The sequence below is a fragment of the Lepidochelys kempii genome, chromosome 2, assembly GCF_965140265.1.
Source record: "Lepidochelys kempii isolate rLepKem1 chromosome 2, rLepKem1.hap2, whole genome shotgun sequence".
Classification (NCBI taxonomy): domain Eukaryota; kingdom Metazoa; phylum Chordata; order Testudines; family Cheloniidae; genus Lepidochelys; species Lepidochelys kempii.
This window is the reverse complement of record NC_133257.1, coordinates 195233692-195255138: the sequence shown is the minus strand read 5'-3', so window position 1 is coordinate 195255138 and position 21447 is coordinate 195233692. Positions and strand designations below refer to the sequence as shown.

Sequence of the window (21447 nt, the reverse complement as noted above, 5' to 3'; positions counted from 1 at the left end):
GGTAGGAATAATTCTTGTCTGACTAAAATTAAACAGTATGTGAACAGATTCTAGATAGTTCTTATTAGAGCCCCACCACTGCACTTTAGGCCTGTCCAGTAAAACACTGTTCCAACTCTGAGCCTCCTGGACAGGATTTTTTATGATGTTACCAAATGTCTGATGTAGGCTACGATGAGATCACCAAATTCACTTGTGACCTCAGCCAGATTTGAACCTAAAATAGATAACTAAAACCTAAAGAGGATATCAGTATAATGAAATTCCAGTTGGTCAGTGGCAGTCTGTTAAGCATATAGTGGGTTGTTAAACATGTTTTCTTGCTTTTAAAAGAAAAATTATTTAACCCATCATTTCTGTTACGTGCCTGGAAGACGTTTAAATGAGGCAAGCAAGTGTCTGTGTTCGAAGCCTATGTGTTTTCTACTTCACAGTGCACTGAAGATAGAAGTTCAAATTTATATTAAAAAAAAGTAAAAATCTAAGAAAGTTGTAGTTTTCTACTGTAAATTGTCCCTTGCCTTTGTAAACTATTGTAAATCATCATTTTCTCAAATAATGAAAAGGAACAGATAAAATTAGGCTTTGGGGAAGAAAGTGGAAAAGAGATAATGTACTATACAGTTCAAAACTGTGAAAACTGGGGATACACTTGTTAATGTCCAGAAGTCAGAACATAAAGGTACTGGTACTCTTCCAAGCCCTGCCCACAAAATAAGATCCACCCACAAGTGATGCTGCTAACAATTTATTGTGCAGATCTTCAGAATATGGTCATGAGACTTTCAGGGCTCTTTTGGTTTGACTCCCTCTCTTTGGGGTCCATATGCACTCCTGGACTCTGCTAGGTACTTTGGGTTTGACTTCCACTAGGTGAGGCTTATGTGACCCACTAGACTTGTTGAGTTTAGCTCCCTTTTGGGGGTGCCTGCGATGCCAGCTATGCTCTTTTAGGCTCCTTGGGTGTATCTTATTGAGGGGGAGGTAGATAATGTCTCCCAAGCCTGGTCACTTATGCCAAAATACCATTGAATATCTGAGTTAGCACTCAGTGATATGAATGTACAGGTGGCACCTCTGGAGCTATTGTTTCAGCTTCTACAAATGCAGGCATAGCATCTTTTTACACTTCGCTCATGTTTTTGAGGCTATCTCAACATCCTTAACTGCTAGAGTTACTTTTAAAAAAATTTTAAATAAATGTTAAAATTCTGGAAAATATGGCAGCAAGAAAGAGATGTGCCAGTACACCATACTTACTGAATCAGAACCCTGATGTCGTCAAATCAGTAATTCTCACATTACTAATTGCTTTTAAAATTGAAATCCACTAGCCTCCTGGCTTAACTGAACATCTGAGAAAGCACTGAACATACAAGAAACTGCACGGATCTGTGTCATTGACCTTAAAAGCCAGCTTTGCTCTATTCCCTGAAATGCAAACTTTCTCAAGACTCAAAATCTCATTACAGTAACTGCATTCTTGCGTCTTAATATTCCTCTTCTTGTAAAACTTCTTTATGAATGTATAACATAGTTGTTCAAAAAAAATGCTGCTGACTTTAGTGTTCAGGGTTGTAACAGCAATCTTTTTGTTTTGCTGTTGAGCTGAAAAGTTACAAAAAGAACAAATATACATCTTACCAGACGCTTCCACAACTTGCTGGATTGTGATCTGCCTTCAGATACATGTGAGCAGCTCCCACTTACTTCAGTGGAACTTTTCAGGCAGATATACAAGGGCAAAATTTGGCCGCTGATGTTTAAAAATTTTTTCTCAGGGCATTATTCATAGTAGAAAGTAGAAGAGATGGAAATGAACTTGCAGAGCCTAGATCTTAATTTTCAAAACGTTCAGGAGTATTCAGATTTGGAGTTTTGCTCCTAAATTGAATCGCCAAGTTACAGCGAGAAAAGGGGTATCTGTAGGAACCTACAATATTTCAGTTTAGTAGTAGTAAAACTACTCTACATCCATTTATAGAGGGTAAAACAATATTGAAAACAAAGGGTAAATATGTATCTGTACTATTAACAGAAGGTGTGGTTTGGGGAAAATAAAGTCATGTACACAAATTTGCCCTCAGCACCTCCTGTTATATAGAATAAGAGATTAAAACTTTGAATCAGTTATGTTCAGCTGACATGCAGACTTGAGAGAACTTCTTCCTACTCCATGCATAAAGCCATAAGGATTAAAAGATGAGATTTTATTTTTCATGCTTCAGTTTAATACTTTTCTGTGTTGTTTTCATTAAATGACAGGGGAAGGAAAAATAAAATAAAATAATTCTTTCAGCTTGGAGATCTACAGTATCATCACTTTCTTTTTGTGTTAGAGCCACGTTCAAAAAGCCTGACGCTTTTATGTAAGGTTTATCAGGGTGTCTGAATACTAGTATGCATTCACTGTTGCATGTAGATACTGCAGTGATGGCATTAGAGAAATCAAATGTTAGATGAAATGTTGATGACTTAGGAACAGTACTTTGCAAGGAAAGTATGTAGGTAGTCTGTTCTCTTTTATTTTGATTGAATATCTCCCTTCTCCAAACGCTATAGACTGTCTTTGATTTTTGGAACATGTGTCTTAACTACTACTCCACCTCTTGATGATTTGTTGAGCTGTGTGAGTGATGATGACATTGAATCTGTACAGTATAGTGTAAGTCCTGTAAGGCTGATAATTCTTAATTCCTTAAGAGGAGAATCATTTTTAGTTATGCATATAAACTGTATCATAGCAAGTCTATTTGACAGAAATAATTGTATAAATTATATGTTTTAAACTTTCATTGTAATATATGCTTATGCAGACATCTGAAGAAATATCTAAATCATTATAATTAAATATCTAAGCAGAGTATTTTTTTCATTGACTTTTTCAGGTTACATTGCTCCATGGAGTGGCAGGTTTTATTCACTGTGGGACACTGGGTAAGTAGGGATAGAGGAATTGTGAATTATATGTCTTGTTGAAATATAAAACACACACGTTCCATCCCACTTCTCATCAATAAGAGCTCACATATAAATTTTCCACACAGTGTTTGGAGAGAGCATTTACATAACCTGTCTTGAAACTGTGACCAATATAGTTCCAAACATTGACATTTTGCTGAGTTTTTCCCTTATTGACAATTGAGAGGGTATTCCTCAAAATGTTGCCTCTTTTAGGTGTTTGTAGATAGGTGGCAACTATTTTAAAACTATCAAGATTCCAACTTCTGTGGAACTCTTTCTTTGAACCAAAAAAGTATTCCCCAACTGAGATTTGAGACACTTGCATCTATAAAATACGGTATCATTAAAAAGGTTCCATTAACATTTGGGGACAGATTTTTTTAAAGTTATACCTATGCAATATATACGGACTTTGCACAAAACGTACATGAATCTTTAATGACAGTTATCTCTCACACAAGTTTTTAGCACTCATACATTTAGCATGCATCTGCAAATGTCCAGTCTGTGTGAATAATTCCGTTTGTACACATATGGGTATTTTAAACTATTTTTTAAAATTTAGTCCTTGAAAATGTTATATAGAATAATTAAACAGTCACTTAATGGTAAATCTGAGTAAAACTTACAAAAAAATATTTTACATACACGTTACCCAGGGTTTTCAGAACCCAAAGCAGTGGTAACTTAACTGTTTCACTCCAGGCAGTGTCAGAAATAAGCAATGGGAACACAGCACTTCCATCTGATGAAAGATTGATACAAATAAGCGTGCTTTTATCTAAAACTACTATTTATTAGATTTAAGCATACATAGACATAAGCAATAGATTTAGGACATCCCAAATAATTACCTAAAATTTGAGATGATATTGAATAATCAGCAGCAGGTCAGTGATGACCAGTCGCTTCACTGCTGGGGAGTATAGTGTCAGGAAAAGGTCTCTCAGGATAGCTTCAGAGAACTGCTCCAAAGTACACTCTATTATATAGTCTTTTTATAATTAATTTTTACAAAACACATAGCTCATAGTGACCCCCTACTGGATCATCACTTCTCCTAATTTCAGTCAACTACTTACCAAAGAAACATTCCTAACAACCTTAGTTGTAATAAGCTTCTATATCAAAGGCACCCAAACTCAATGTCTCTATCCACTTATTTTCTTTGTCTCATAATTTGTTGACTCTTCTCCCCTCCTCCCATTCTGATTAGCAGAAACTGCAAGCCTGCACCTAGTATTTGATCTTGCCTCAAAAAGCCCTGCTTGTCCAAATTATCCCTTAACTATTGGTGTTCTATTTTGTTAATTCATGGTGACTGAATGCACGCAATATGGCTTCAATTAGCTTGATCAGATTCTGGGGAAACAGACCGCACAATTCAGGGGTAACTCTCCCCACAGACTCTCGCTCACATGGGGTTCTGTTTGTAGAACCAAGTTTTGAAGTTCTATAGGAGTGGGGGGCACAAGAGCTCAAGGTACCAGCAACCTGGGCTCTGCCAAATCATAATTACTGCCACATTTTACTATAAAATGAATCAAACTGTATAAAGGGCGTAAAGTCAGAACTCCTGTCATTAACAGTACACTCAAGCGCATGTAAAGAACAGGCTTGCTTTCTTCTATGCCCTTAAATGGAGTGAGCTGTGTAGAATCAGCCTTTCACTTGTAAGGCTTGTCTACATTAGAAAATTATATTGTCAGAACACATTAACACAATATTAAACATGACTTAGTTGTCTTTGTAGACAAAGAACTGTTCAGCATCGTGTCATGTGGTAGTGTTTAACCCTAGAGCAGACCACAATTAAAAGACATAATATTAAATGCAATTTGGCCTACTCTGCACTGAGTATTTAACGCACATAATTTCTTAGTGTAGACAAGGCCAAAGCCTCAGTGCGAAAATGGATGTGAGGCCTCCAGCAACTGCATGGTTTATATATGTAAAGGCTGACCTCAGTAGCTAACATTGATAACTTAAGGCACTGAGAAAATTGCAAAGAGGAGAGCTCTTTGAAACTGTCCGCATCAAGAACTTAAGGGGATGTGCTGCAAATCAATTAATTGGTCAGATGTGTTATGAATTTCCAAAATTAAAAATGGCTTGTATAGCAGCATGAGTATTTGATTCTATTGAATTTGGTTTAGCATTTAGCCAGGGGACAGAGCAAAACATTTTAATAATACCTTTTGATTCCACAAAATTAGTCCTTAATATTGGGGTTAAAAAATAAATATGTGCCCAAACTGTCTCTTTCTTGACTATCATAAGATATGGGACCATATTATGTATAGAAAAGGTGCCTCAAACTTCTGCTGAATAAAGTCTTAACATTTTAAATTAAAATGTTTACTTTTAAATTTGCTTCAGAATTCTGATTTATACAATTTTGGCAACTTCATCATTTCAAAATAATTTGAACTGAATTTTTTTTAAACAAGGTATGCGAAAATTCACATCCCGATCATTGCCTCTGTGTCTGAGCATCAGCCTACAACATGGGTTTCCTTCTTTTTTGATCTACATATTCTCGTGTGTACTTTCCCAGCAGGGCTGTGGTTCTGTATCAAAAACATCAATGATGAAAGAGTCTTTGGTAAGAACATATTCAAAAATTATTTTCTAGAATTTTGTCTTCATCAAAGTTCTGCTTCGTTTGGTGTGCTTTGCATCCCATAACAAAGCTGGTGTGCATTTTGTATTAGAAGAAGGCTTCAACAACTGTGGATATTGGATAAAGACACTTTTGTAAAGTTTGCTGTCGCCACATAGCATTGAACACAATTTATAGCAATTTGATTTACTGGAGATGATAAAATATTTTCCAAGAGATAGTACTGAAAATATTAAATTTCTTAATATGGTTCAATGTACCAGCCAAAACCAGGGCTTTCAGGGCCCCTTCATTCTGCTCCAGCACCTTTGATCCAGCATGAAAGGGGCCAGAGTGTGGGGGTGGAGAACCTCATTTTTTAGTTAATACTTAAATCATATAATCCCTTAGTGAATTTCAATATTTCCAAATTAAACTAGTGACAGTCTGGAACAATTTCCATTGCAGATCTCCTTTTCTATAAACAATAAAATTGTTAAAATTTATGAGACAGTCCGCATGGTTGAAACTGTCCTAGCAACAATGTCTAAATGATAGTTGCTGTAACAATTTCCCTGCCCAGTGTACACAGGGGCATTTTTTTCTTGTGAAAAGTGCTCTTACTATTATAAAAGCATTCTGTAATGATAACATTGTTCTGCTGAGGGACAAGGGGGGGTTACCTTACAACGTTGCTAGAAAAACCATGTTTAAGTGGTTGGAGGTATGTGCTTGGAATTGAAATGCTGACAACCCCCTGTACATTTGCAAAATCTCGTGGAGTGATTATATATGTCATGACTTACATTCACATCAGTTTTTATGTAATTCCTTACAACTTGTAACCTGATTTTTCTCTTTCAGCAAAATATCCATTCTGCTGTATTTTTATCAAATGAAATTACACAATTTTATTCCTTCTACCAGTTCATTTAGAGCGCATTTTTGGTGAGATATCACAAGCTGTTAATGAATATCAAAACTGGGCTCTAATTCTCACTAAAAGCTGCAAAGTTAGATTTTGAAGAAGCCTTTTGGGGATAAAAGGGATGTATGTAGATGTGACACAGTCTTTGTAAACTATTCAATAAGAGCTTTTTACAATATTTAACAAGATGCGTGCTATAAATGTGTATTATATAACAAGATGCTGTCAACCCCATTTAGGGGATATTATCTTTATTTCTGAGGCTAATTTAATGACATAGCGATTTCTTCTGAGAATAGCTAAATGTCATTGGTGGACTTCTGTCTCTGCAGTCGCTTTGTATGCAATCAGTGCTGTTTACTTTGCTGGTGTGATGGTTCGTCTGATGTTGACTTTGACTCCAGTGGTCTGTATGCTATCAGCAATTGCTTTCTCCAATGTGTTTGAGCACTATTTGGGTGATGATATGAAGAGGGAAAATCCACCAATAGAAGACAGCAGTGATGAGGATGACAAAAGAAACCCAGGCAACCTGTATGACAAGGTGAGCAAAAGAGATTCTGAGGCAATGCTGATATATCCTTATGCTCTGTTATACTAAGCATTTCAGATCTTTCTTGGCCTTGATAACAAGGGGCAATATAGTCTGAGGTTCAAAGCTTCAACATCAGAGCTTTGACAGGCTGAATTTCTTCCTCCTAAAGCAAGGATTGCTGCAGTCTGATAGGGCGTTATTATAAAAAGGATATAGGACCTTGTGGGATTGTCAGTTCTTGGATGACAAGTCCTGTACATGTGTGAAGCATTATTACTAATTTAAACAAGACACCCTATATACACTTTTACTGGATTCCAATCTTAAATGTTCAATTTTATACATGAGACCTGTGCAGCATAGGGGGTTCTTCTTGCTCCTTTTAACTCTGATCCCTTGTAAAGTACAGAGGGATTTGGACTTAACAAACACACTGACTTCATTCTTAAAAGTTTGATAAAACTATCAACCTTGTCTTGAGAGGCACAACAGTGGAAAAAGCAGGAGGCTGATGGTCAGGATAGAGGTGCAGAGGAGCTTGTATCTCCCTGCACTGTGTGTCTTAACTCAGTGTGCAGACTCTGATCTTGAATTCCAAATACACTCACTTACAAAATAAAATTGCATTGCAGGCTTTTTTTCTACTCTAGCTATTTCTGGGAAACACCCTGGACGTCAGAACATAGCATGTTTTTTGCCCAGTATATTTTACAGCTGTCTATAAACTACTGTTATAGGTCTCAGAGTAACAGCCGTGTTAGTCTGTATTCGCAAAAAGAAAAGGAGTACTTGTGGCACCTTAGAGACTAACCAATTTATTTGAGCATGAGCTTTCGTGAGCTACAGCTCACTGACATCAAGGAATTCAATATTAACGCTTCGAACAGACACCCACCAATAAGATACTGCAGTCACCAAAGTGTAACCATTTGGGAGTCCATGTATTTGGTCCTTCTTCCCAGAATTGTTGTACTGGATGTTCATTTTCCCAAAGGATTAGCTGTACAGATTCTATCTTGTCACCCATTTCAGTGTGCATATGAGGGCACTAAAGGACAATATGCTTTGAAAGCATACTATCAGTGCGTTATAACTCTGAATTAAGGGCCTGATTGAAAGCCTGTTGAAGTCAATGGAAGGACTCCAGTTGACATCAGTTGGTTTTGGATCAGGGTTTGAATCTCCTTTACAGCAAAACTTAATTCTGCAGTCTCACTACTCTCCCCCTGCCTGCCCGAGAAACTAAATGCAGACTGGCTGCAGCTCAAACCTTACAAGACTACAAACCTGCTTGTTGGTAGGGAAAAGCATTTAGAGGAATAAGGTGGGTTGGTGTTACAAGTGTACCATTCATTGATGGCATATGCCTACCTAATACCAGGATAATTTGTAAACTGGGAGTCCTATCGGATCCATCATGGCTTGTCCTGTCTGCGTCTAGCTAGGAGCTGTAATTGTTGCTGTTTTTTATATGGACTTAGTGATGCTCAGACCTGCCTTTGTTATCTCTGGGTAATGTACCCTAATTAGGGCTACATTTGAAGCTTCAGCTATGAAGAATGTATGTATGTTTCCTTGCCAGCACAAATTTGACATTAATTTGCCAAATAGTTGCAGCTAAAAAAAAATTTCAGGACTTAGATGCCATTCACCAAATGGCTGTAGGAAGAGAAGGTGGTGACAGCCACCTTGTTAGACATTTCAGCCTACTGGTGAAGGCATTCACCTGGGATGTGGGAGACTCATCTTTCCACTGACTTCAGTGGTCTTTGAATCAGGCCCTTAGCTCAGAGTTATCAGGGTTCTTGTTCAGTCTTTCCTGTTGAAGCTGTTCCACTGTGGATAAATTAAGCCATTGGAGGAGGGCCTTGAACTTGGGTCTCTCGCATCTAAGGTGAGCGCCTTACCACCAGACTCTATCTAGAGTCATTCTCACTGTCTTCCCCTGGCATTCATTGTCATTCACAGTGGAAATGCATAGTTCTTTGACCAGAGAATGACACTGTAGTTAAGCACCCATTTCTAATCTCTTAGTGCTCAGACCCATTTTCATCACAGGAGTTATTCACCTGGGACAAACTTCAAAAGTGTCTAAGCAACTTAGAAGTCTAAATCCTATTGAAATTCAGTTTTACCCCTGGAGATTATGTAGCAGTCTAAGAGTTAAAGAAAAATGTATTTAGTGTTTTTTGGCTTCACTGGAGGGGGTTTCCCAAACCAGAAAGTGATGTGCAAGCTATAACACAATTACAAGCTTGCTGAATTGAAGTCAGGATATTTCAGAATATTTTATTTGCTATACAAATGTTTTGTTTTTGTTTTTAAATAGCAAAAACTTGCCATTATTTTCTCTCAAATACAGTGAAAAATAAAGGATTATATATTTTATGGAAAGATCATCTTCATAAACCTTACAGTGCCTTTTTCCTGCTTATGAGGAAGATGGCAGCACATGGCTCCTTGGTATTTGTGGCTTTGGTTAACTTTGTATTGTAACACAGAAGACTTGGTTATCTTTCCTTTCCTTTTTTTTTTTTTTCTTGCAGCAAATATACCCACTTCTTTCCCTCACCTCACCCTGCCTCAAAAAGGTATTTAGGCCTCCTCTTTCCTTTCTCACATCTAAAACAAATGAGAACACACAAAGAGGTTCTTGTTTTTTCTGAGGCAGAATTCAGAAACCTATGCTATTCTCTGGAGGTTTATAAAGCTAACCAAAATACCGTGCAAGAGGAATATTTCCTACCTACCCTTAACAATGGCAAGCTTTGTTTTTTGTAGCTCTTCTCAACTACAGAGTCCTTATTTTCACCTCTTACTTTGCCCTACACTCAACTGTCACCTCAGCAAGGCTCTGAAGTGTGATCTGATGTGAGCATTTTATGCTATTAAGGAAGATTTTAGATGAATAATTCATTTTACATGGTGCTGGATGTAAAAATCTCCCTGTACATATTCAGATTTGGAGAACTACTTTATTGATCTTTTTATTTACATGATATTGTGAGTTGGCAATGGTGTAGAGAAAGCTATTGGGTCCATTGCCAGAAAAACATCTTTTATATCTAAGCTGCTGTAATAGTTCAATTTGTGTTTATTCAGGCAGGTAAAGTGAGGAAACACGTATCTGAACAGGAAAAAACAGAAGAAGGACTGGGTCCCAACATCAAGAGTATTGTTACTATGTTGATGCTGATGTTGTTGATGATGTTTGCTGTCCACTGCACTTGGGTAACTAGCAATGCATACTCCAGTCCTAGTGTTGTTCTGGCTTCATACAATCATGATGGGTAAGAAAGCACTGCATATTTGAATGTAATTTCTAAAGGAAAAATTTTAAAAAAAAGTTGGTGGGCTCATGGGATTGGTATCTCGAGTTGTTTTGTCTTCCCTTTCAGCTTCTTTCATTCTATTTCTGTAATCTCAGATGTGACCTAAATGTCCAGTTTCTAATTCTCTCCCTCCCCACCCCCAAAATCCCAACAAAATGGTAAAACTAGTTTTATGTAGTCAGAAGTAAAAGCATCAAAATACTTGACTGACTTTTAATTTAAAAACAATATGTAAGCTAGCTTGTGTTTATGGATAATGTAAAAGATGCACATAGTTCATCCAAGTATAAACTCTGCACTTGAATATACTGTTCAAAATACAGTTTTGTCATCTCTTCAAAAGTTGTTTTCTGACTAGCCCGCTGTCATCAGATTAATCAAATCTGAGTGCATGTCATCAGCAAACTTACTTCAGAAGAATTGTGTGCAGATGCAGATTGTTTTGAGCATAGATTTATATCTCCACAAAGCAGTAGCCACCTGACACCGACATTAGTTTGGATATAGGCTAAACTGATGCTTCTGTTTCAGCACTCGGAACATCCTGGATGATTTCAGAGAGGCATACTATTGGCTAAGACAAAATACAGATGAACATGCTCGAGTAATGTCTTGGTGGGACTATGGCTATCAGATAGCAGGAATGGCCAATCGGACTACTTTAGTTGATAACAATACCTGGAACAACAGCCACATAGCCCTGGTAAGGAAGGTAGTTTTATATACTCAAGAGGTTAAAAACATCAAAATATCTGGCTGACTTTACTCTAAAAACAATTTGTAAGTTGTTTACGCATAGCGTGGATTTAAGAGAATTGCTATAGAATGAGGGATGGAAGGAGCACAGAAAGGTTTGGCATATGTTAGAACTCCAGTGTGAAAGATTGCTTTCCAAATTAAAGGATTAGAATGTTTTTAATTCACATACAAAATATCTAAATCTAAACGGTATGATCAAAATATGAAAACAGTGGTGCTGATTCAATCTTGGATTACATTGAGGTAAAAAATACATGCTGCAACTAGATTATCGTGGAGCAAAATTATTAGACGCTAGAACTGGGTAAACTTGAAATCTAATTTAGTAGTTGATTTTCTTCCCCCTTAAATTTATCTTTAAATAAAAGATTATTCTGAGAATTAAGACTGTGCCTCAAAATAGGGAAATGTAAATTTGTAGATACCTAAACTTGAAGCCCTCCCACAACATAACTCCTTCTGGCAGTTTCCTGTTCCTCTTCTAGTTCCTAGAGCCTCCTAGCTGCTACCTGGATGGGTGGGTGGTTGGTCTCTGCTAATGTAGCCCTCCCTGGACTCTGTTTTTGAGTCACTTTCCTCAGTTGTTAGCTCCACAACTGGTCATCTGCTACTCAGTTTTGCTAAGCAGCATTAAAGTAAAATTGATCTACTTCATCAGTTTCACTGCTGCCTACTAGATTCTGAATAGCTCTCTGAGAACTGACAAGTTTCAGATAAGTTTTTACTCAGCTGTCTGTTACTAGAGCTGTCTGTGCAGACTCAGGAAGACCAGTATATCAGTCACATTTGGTTAATAGTTGGAATGTTTTTCTTCAGAATTGCAAGCGATAGGCACAATTTATATTGTCCTTTCCCCAACCTCCTTGCACTCACCAGGAGCAGGGAGCGGAGCAGCCCAGCCCCAGCCTGCTCTACTCCACCAGCTCCCAGCTGCAGCACTCCGCTTCCCACTGCACCATGAGTGCGGGACCTTTTCCCCAACCCCGCCCTCAGTGACATGGGTGGGGCTGGGGCAAGGAAAGCGGAGCAGCCTGGGGCCGCGTAACTCCACTTCCCACCGCCGGTGAGTGCGGAAGACGTCCTTTCCCCAATCTCCCCACACTCACCGGTGGTGGGAAGCGGAGCGCCGCAGCTGGGAGGTGGCAGAGTGGAGTGGGCTGGGGCCATGTTGCTCTACTTCCCACCGCTGCCGGTGAGTGCCTGTCAGGGGGCGAGGGGTGTGGATAGGGGTCAGAGCAGTCAGGGGACAGGGAGCAGGGGGGTTGGGTAGGGGGTGGGGTTCTAGGGGTGATTAGGGATGGGGGTCTCTGGAGGGGGCGGTCAGGGAACGGGGGGAAGGGGGGCAAAGCAAGTTCGATATAACACAGTCTCGCGGTGAGTTTTTTGTCTCCTGATGCGTATTATATCAGGGTAGAGGTGTATTACCTTTTGACCTAAAACTTATCTGTAGTGTTTGAACTTTAAGAGCTTGTCTTGGTGAGGTGTGTTTTGTTTTGTTTTTTTTAAACTTAAATGACTCGACCCTGTAAATCTAATGGGGGAGAACAGAAAGTGAAGAGAAAGACACACAAATTCCTACCCCTCTCTGCAACATTTGCTTTTTGGTTATGTAGGCCCACTGACCTCAATGAAGGTGAAAAATGGAAAATTAAGTTGCATGTTAAAGAATTTCTGTTGATCTGAAGTTATCACAACTCTTTTTAAAATGTTTTTCATTGTGCACTGGGCCACCCTGCCAGACAGCATCTCCTTTATCTTTTGGCAATTCAAATGTAGTTTGAAGAAGCAGTAGGAGGGCAAAAAAAGTTGTATAATAACTGTCCTGTGTACGCTAAAGCTCAGTCCAACAGACACCAATTTTTCCCATGAAGAATAAAATAATTTTCATAAGGATTGGGTTCTTCAGTTTCCAAATAAATGGAGGAGTAATGGGTTTTCTTTATACAGAATGAGATGAACAAGGTCTGTGAAGGGTAAATGCATGTGTTTTGGACCAGAGCCCCAGCTTGTGTTAAGTGGTGTAGCTCCATTGACTTCAGTAGAGCTTCAGTTATTTACATCAACTGAGGATCTGGCCCTTTAGCTTGCTGGTAAGCAATTGTACAGATACTAAGATATTTGTGCCTATAATATTGTAGGTGGGAAAAGCAATGTCATCAAATGAGACAGCAGCATATGAGATCATGAGGAGTCTGGATGTGGATTATGTTTTAATTATTTTTGGAGGTGTGATTGGCTACTCTGGTGATGATATCAACAAGTTCTTGTGGATGGTGAGAATAGCAGAGGGCGAGCATCCCAAAGATATCCGGGTAAGTGGAAATGTAAACAACAGATCTAGGAGTAGTGTGTTCCTGGCAAAATACAGTATTCCTGTTGGATCAATTTTTTGGTACCGTATGGCAATATCTTATCTCGAATCCCATCGTTAACTAAAATATCACTTTTCTGGTGTGACCTTATCACAAGGGGGAAATCTATGTTTTATTACCATTTTATTTGATAAAATGTGTTAAATCATATGGTTTTTTAGGATTCTCTCACATTTGGATGGCAGTGAGTGGTAGTCCACTGTCTTTCAATATATATGGTCTTGAAGGGTCAGTCATTTTAAAACTTAACATTTTGTAGCATGGTTCAGCTATTGAATTGAAGACTGTTACTGAAAGCACAGGGTATCTACTGTAATAGCCTGTGTGGGGGTCACAGCGTGACCATTGAGCTTTTAACTGAATCACCAAAGGGATGTTCTGAACATTTAAATAGTTACTTGTTAAGGAGCTGGTTTTTTTAGTTTTTATACTGCAGTTCCAGGAAATGAATTTCTACCACACTGAACTATGGGCTAATAGGAGGGTAAAAGGATTTTACTTATATTATAGGGTAGGGAATATCCACATTTTCTAAATCAAGATGCAAGTTCTGCCATTCCTGAATGCTGCAGGAGAAGACAAGCAACAGTCTTAGTAGACAAAAGAAAATGTTAAAATGTTGTAAAGTAAGCAGATGTAAGGGAACAGTCTGCTCAGTTAGTTAAAATTCAAGCACATGTCCAGGGACAGTAACCACAGGCCTTTGCTTGACTTTTTTTATGTATTTGTTATTCTACACAATCAATAATTCCATTTCCTAAATGTTAAAATGTGTGGTTTCAGGTATGTTGTATATACAACCTATAGTTCGTGCTTATATCGCAGTAACCACACACCTACTTATGTTATTCCAGAATAATTAATAGTAGTTCAGGTGCATAAAGCATAACATACTAATTTTGGTAGATGCCCAACTAAATTATACACCTCCTTATGATCAAAATATCAGAATATTGGTGTTCTCCAAGAACTGTTTACTATAGAAATACTTGCAAAAACAAGAGTCGTGTACATCTACATGTAGTAAATGGATTAGCAAGATCATGTCAGCAGGAGGGTAAATTTGTTCAGTAAAACTGATGGTACACAACCAGTGTGCCTTAGTTACACAGCTGTTATGCTATAGTTAAGGTTGAAGGACAACTTCCCTTATATGTATATTTAAAATACAGAAGACAGTTTACACACTTTATCAAATCCCATCAGTGAGAGTCTTGTGGAAGAGGGAATGAGACTTCCTTGTTTTTGTTTTGTTTTTAGGAAAGTGACTACTTCACTCCACAGGGAGAGTTCCGCGTAGACAAGGCAGGTTCTCCAACGTTGCTGAACTGCCTCATGTATAAAATGTCCTATTACAGATTTGGAGAAATGCAGGTTAGTGGTATCTGGAACTTTTCCACTTACTTTTTTTTCAGCTCATCAGTCATTCGTAGTTTGCTCGGTCAGTGTCAGCACCAGCCCCCTGTCATTTATCAGTCACTTATTAAAACCCCCTAATATGCGTTTGTCCTGTCCTAGGTACATAGGATCCTGCTAGCTCTCTACAGTTATTCTAAATGGTATTGAAAACATTTGCTTGTAGAAAGACCTCTCAGTAGCATCTGTTGTGTTTGACACCTATAAACTGTCTGCTTGGGCCACGTGGGGTAGAGAGTTGCAGAATTGCGTTTCAGATCCATATATTTGTTTGGGCTAAAATGAACTCCTACATCAGCTACATGCCTCTGATGGTTAGTCTACAGTTTCCACCACTGGAGAATACAGTTCCCTGGGAGATGAGATCACATCAACTTTGTAAGGATGAGGTTACCACTAGTATCTCTGAAAGTATAAAAATGTGCCATTTGTTAACTTGATTAATTGAGATTTCTTATTTGTAATCCAATACTACACAAATGGGCATTGAAGAAAGGTAACTTGAAGTATGGAATTGAATCGCTTCAAATGAAACTTGAATTGCACGAGAACGGAAATGTCTTGGAGGAGCGGTTATGCTATTGCTAAATAGATCCCCCTTTTTATTTTATTTGAATTTGACACAAGGCCAAGAAAACTGTTGTCTTGATCAATTTTTTTATTGAATGTTAGCTTTCATTCTGCTAGTGAAGTGATGGAAATCGGTGCTATCTTAATTTTCAAAGCTAATGTCATGCTTTTGCAAATAATTACCACGGTATATAATCTTTTATTTGCTCTAGCAGTACTAGTGCTGTTCTCTAGACTTTATCTTGGACCCTTTGCTGCTGCTTTGTATTCATCTCTTGCCTCGGGCAGACCTTTGAATTTAGTTATTCACTGTAAGCAGTAATCTTGAAGAGTTACACTTCAAGTTATTCTTTTTATGCCAGTTTTTCGTTTGTGTGGAACTGTGCTTAAATAAATACTTTCCATAAACAAATAAATTACCTGTTCTCTTCCCCAGACTTTGACACTAAGGGTCACATTGGCACCCTGCTAAGACCTAAAGGCTTCACCTAATTCTCACAAATGTGTCTGAACTATTTGTTTGATAGCTGTTTCTCTTCCAACCACTTCCCCCTTGGAATGGCATTTAGCATAAATTAAGGTTTACATCTGTGAATAAAGTTTATTAATTCCTTTTCCATTTTTCCCATCGGCTACTTGCCTTATTTTAAGTCCATAAAACTTTCTATTCTCTTTTTCCTGTTCCCCTTTTGAGCGCCCTTCCATTTCTGATACACAGTACTAAATTCATTATTCATATAAGTGGGTAGAACTCTGGGATCAGTGGTCCTTATGCCTGTAACTTCAGGACTGACTTTGGCATATAGAGCCAACGCAAGGAAGTTTGGACATGTAGTTTCATACTCTTCCATGCAGCATTTTCATTGTAAAGAGAGGGCAGGGAGAAAGCATCCATGTTTATAAGGCACCGCAGGCTCTTGCACTTTAGACATTCATGCTCTCCTGTCATTGTTCTTGTTTCCTTTCTGAATAAAGAAATAAGACTCATCACTGACACAGGTGACTTGCATCATTTGCAGAAGACCTAGTACAAGTATCAGTCATTTGATCAGTTTCCAGTTGTCAGAACTAGTTGAGCTCTAGTTTTGCTGACTAACAAAAAGCTGTTGCTTCAAGATTTTCTGAACAGTAGTGACATTGCACAGAAAATATTCTCTTCAGATTTTTTTTCCCATTAAAGCAGTTTAGGTCTAGCCCAGGGAATGGTTGCATGTGAAGCCCAGCTCAGTTAGCAGTGATGCATTTCATATTTTTTTTCCAAATTGATGTGTAACATTAACTTTATAGCTGGATTTTCGGACACCTCCAGGATTTGATCGCACACGCAATGCTGAGATCGGCAACAAGGACATTAAATTCAAACATTTGGAGGAAGCCTTTACATCAGAGCATTGGCTTGTAAGAATATACAAAGTGAAAGAACTAGACAACAGAGAGACATTGGACCATAAACCTAGAGTAACCAACGTTTTACCAAAACAGAAGTATTTGTCAAAGAAGGTGGGTTCCCAGTGAAGTAACTCAAAAGGGGCAACAAACTGTTTTATTTGTTTTTATCAATAAATCACATAGGTGGTGAGTTATATAGCGGTATTTCCACTAGCTGGATTTTTTATGAATACACTTCATTCATATTAATCTCCAGTATCAGACCTGCCTGCTGGTAGTAATCGTTAATTTACTGTCTGCTTAACCTGTGAGCATGTGAAGACACAAGGCTAGATTTATTTATTTTTTTAGACAGTGTTGCTGACTGGCAATAGGCTGTGTCACTGGCTGTTACAAATCTTAAACAGCTTCATGTAAATTGAAGTATACTCTCCAAAGTACATCAATCATGTTTCAGTAACTGGCTCCCTGAGTAAAAAATAATGTGGACATTGCTTTCTGAACCTGTTTGTAAATAGTGATGCCTAGAAGTTTCAAAATGATATTTTTTGTATGAAATAAATTAAATCTGAACCTTTTGTTGATGGAACTTAAGTGTCTGGCTTCTTACTTTTTGAAATCACCTCACTTAAAATGTTCCTTTTTTTAAACACATTTCATATTTTGGTCTTGGTGTGTTTGTCTATTATAGTGGAGTGTTGTGGGGGGAGTAGGGTGTTGTAGAGGAAGTGAAAGGAAAAATCTTTAAAGCAGCTGATAGCCCTGTGATTTATTTCTTTAAAATGCAGTGATTTATCCCAAGTAGGAGTCTCAGATCTTGTCAAGTGACCAATGATAATAACTGTATGTTATGCACTAATTTAATAGTGGTACTAAGAATACTTTATGGATACAAAGTGTTTGAACAGATTTTACCAGTGTCTATAAGGTGCCTTGGTGGCACAGTCCAATTAGACTGTAATTGGATTGGGTAGAGAGGAATCTATTTGAACCATTTCACTTGTAATTGGTAACTTGCCTTTAGAGTTGAAATCATAATTTAATGCTAAACATGAATATTTTGAATTAGCCTTTGTTGCCAGTGGGCCTGGAACTTCCACTTTAAACTTTATTATAAAGTGGCCAGTTGCAGTTTGCACTTAGAACACCTGAAATTCCAGTTGTAGTATTGACATTGTTCTGGTCTGACAGCTTCTGAAGTCCCCTGTTAATAATAAACCTAACCCTACTTCTGTCAGCTGTATTCCTTTAAGCTAAGCAACCCCTTTGTTCTCAAGCTAGGACAAAAGTGTGGTCAGCATTTGGATGAGACAAGTCAATTCTACATACTGTGTAAATGTCTCCATTAATCATCAGTGAACCAGCAGGTTGCTAGGGTACAAATGCAGCCAGGTGTCTTTAGATAAAGCCTAAAACAGCCTTAAAGGATCTTTTGTAACTATATGAGCAGTATCTTCCTGGCCAGCCTCCAACATGTAAAAGTATTCTGTCCACATGGACCCCTGAAAATTCAACATATATTAGCTTAAGTTGTTATGTACAGTGCCTGTGCATGGTTACACAGTTATCAGTAGTAGATGAATTTAAATGTATACTGGTCCCCATATCAGTTGGTAAAACGAAAGGTGCACTCAAAATCTCTGCTTTCCAGCTTCTTAAAGGGATGTAGTTTGTTTCCCTTTGTCAGCGGCCTGCAGGTGAGCCTGACAAGCAAATTGCATGTAAAATGTGCTGGAACAGCTGCACTTTGTACTCTGTTCTTTGGGACAAATTAAATACATAATCTGACTATATGTATGGGAGAGCATAAACAAATACAAACAGTGAAAATAACTTTACTACATTAGTCCCTTCATTAAAATAAGTATCTGCTCAGCCTAAAATTTGGCACATCAAACAGAAAATTAAACTAGCCCTCTTTGCTAATAATGTCATCTTAGGGCCCAACTCCTTGTGGGGGATAAAAAGGCTAGAACTCCCTTACCTGGCTCTTAAGTTTTTGTGTTAATTTATTCCTTGAAATCATAGAGATGTGAATATTTGCTCTAATACAGTACCTCAATAATATAGGACATAACTTATCATGCTCTGTTTACACTAAACCACAGTTCTGTGGGTGATAGACTTAACCTAGTCATCCTCTCAAAGATAAGACTGTTACCCAGTGCTCAGTTCTCTGGAAACCTCATTTCCAACTTTGAGACTAACATTCTCCACTGTTCTATAGGTCATTTCTGCCATGTCCCTAATCAAGCTGAAGTAGAATCAGTACAGCTTTGGAGACAGGGCTATGCGTGACAGACTTGTGAATCTTGCAATAAAGGGCTTTTCATATAACTTTATGAAAGGGGAGGATGTTGGGTTTGTTTGGGTTTTATTAAGACAGTAGCCTGAAGCTAGTCTGCCATATGTTTAACAGGTTTAAAATAAAAGGACAATATGAAGTAGTTTAGGCCCACTATCTAAATTTATTTAAAAAAAAAAAGTCCAAAGATTGAAGCACATGTAAATATTAGAGCATTATAATTAACTAATACAATGTATTCTGTTTTTCTTTTTAGACTGCCAAAAGGAAGCGGGGCTACATTAAGAATAAACTAATTTTAAAGAAAGGCAAGAGACCCAACAGGAAGACAGTTTAAATACACTGTTCTGATTGCTAATATACAGCAGTTGTCCCTGAGATAACCAGTCTTTGCCTTTAGCTCAAGTCATGTTTCACAGCAACATGAGGGTACAGAACCATCATTGGTCCAGATTATTGTACAAAATTTTCAGGCAATGTCTGATTTAAAAAATGTTGGCTTATTGAGAACAGCTGTTTTAGATTTGTAATGTGAAGCAAGACAGAGCTGCTGTCCAAGTCTAGCAGCAGATTTTTTTTTTCTTGGTACATATTATCCTTCAGATCTGCTGAGAATTTGGACTGATTGCACCAAAGAACCCTCTAATTTGGTCCTTGGCACATGCATACTTGTCAATTTAAAAAAAAAATCTATATCCTTCAGCTGAATAAGCAATATGTAATGTAAACTGGAATGGTGACATCTGTAAAGTGACTAGTTTTTCCAACCTGTTAATTTTTTTAAAACAAGAGACTGTAGATCTTTGTAATTCAGCTATTAGAAAACAGATTACTCTCCCTTCTAGTATTTATTTACAGGGGTTCATTCAATGTACTTTTTCTATTGCTGTAAGTTTCTTGGTCTGGACTGTACAAGGCAAGCTACATTTTCACAAATGATAACTGGACACATTATGGTGATTGGATGATAGTTTAAATTGAACAAGCTGCTTTTGTTTAAAAAATTGCAGTATTGCTGCCTTACACAGCACAAATCTTGTCTAATGTAGATGTAAGGGCTAAATTTGTATCCTTCTGAAAATCTGAAGCAACATTTAATGAATGCTACTGAGCACCACAGCAGCTGGTGTTTCAGAACTAAAGTTAAACTAATTTTATGAAATGTGTACATGGTAAAACAAGCATACCTTTTTTAAATCTTAAAAAAAGGTTGACAGGAATACAAAATCCCCCTTTCTATGGCTATTCGGAGAGGGAGAGGCTTTATAAACCCCAACCTACCTTTTTGGGGGAAAGGATTGTGTTTTTTCTCTGCATTTCTATTTAGAGTGCTTAATCAGTTGATGAAACTTCTGCTTTAATGCTATTTGCTTTCTTTTATATTTTTTAAGTGACAATTGTCAAGTTAAATGCACTAAAATATAAATGGAGATTGAACACGTTCACTTTCCAGCTATAGGAAACTTTATACAGACTTGAAAAATTTCTTGAGTTCTTTCAATAAACTGAAAGGGGGTTTTTGCTGTTTGTTTTCCTGCCCCAGGATGCAACTCATTTTTAATATAAGCAAATCTAATTTACACCAGAAGTATTGGTGTAAAATGCAGAATAGTATGTACCTTTCATGAAGAAAATGTAAATTTACAATGTTCAGTGAGAATGTTACTGCTGATTTTTCCCAAGGTGTAGAATATTTTTTGATTTATAAACTCCTTTTTGCTTAATGGTTCTTTTACAGACCAATACTACAGCTGCAACATTTTCACAAAACTAAAAATTCTGGATTTCTGACCCTTGACCCTTTTGAGATTTCATTTTACTTTGTTGCTTTAAAGAATGCAGACCAGTTGTTAACAATAGGGGGAAAATAAAGTTAATTCAAGTTTTTGTGTTAAGGTGTGTTGTCATTTTTATTCTTAAAATGAACTTGAAAAATTGGTACTCTTCTACTACCATGAATCCTTGGGCCTAGTTGAGATTAAAATGTAGGATTATTACAATTTGATCAAGCTATAAACTACATGTATTAGTCACTTCCACTAATTTAATCCCTTCAGTGAAGGTATAATTCTACCATTTTATCTGGTGCTATACTGTGATCTTAAATGTATAGTCAGTGTGTGCATTGAGTTGACCATAGGATTAAGAAGAAAAAATTTGCCCATTGTGAAACAAAGGATGGCTGCTTACTTCATAAGAAAATTCTCTACTTCATAATTTTTGCCTCAATCACTAAACTTGCAAAACAAAGTTAAGCTTGGGCCTGCTTTAACAA

General features: G+C 37.5%; 1 protein-coding gene across 1 annotated transcript in view; it reads left to right on the top strand.

Annotated features, from left to right (window-relative positions):
• STT3B (STT3 oligosaccharyltransferase complex catalytic subunit B) overlaps positions 1–21067 on the top strand; it is a 74116-nt gene extending 53049 nt beyond the window's left edge. The window contains exons 8-16 of the mRNA XM_073333369.1: positions 2889–2937; positions 5415–5569; positions 6827–7038; positions 10132–10319; positions 10893–11064; positions 13259–13432; positions 14753–14866; positions 16766–16978; positions 19429–21067. Of these exons, the coding sequence (XP_073189470.1) occupies positions 2889–2937; positions 5415–5569; positions 6827–7038; positions 10132–10319; positions 10893–11064; positions 13259–13432; positions 14753–14866; positions 16766–16978; positions 19429–19509 (1358 nt within the window). The 3' untranslated portion in view covers positions 19510–21067. The remainder of the gene's footprint in view (positions 1–2888; positions 2938–5414; positions 5570–6826; positions 7039–10131; positions 10320–10892; positions 11065–13258; positions 13433–14752; positions 14867–16765; positions 16979–19428) is intronic.
• Positions 21068–21447: the final 380 nt, after the last annotated feature.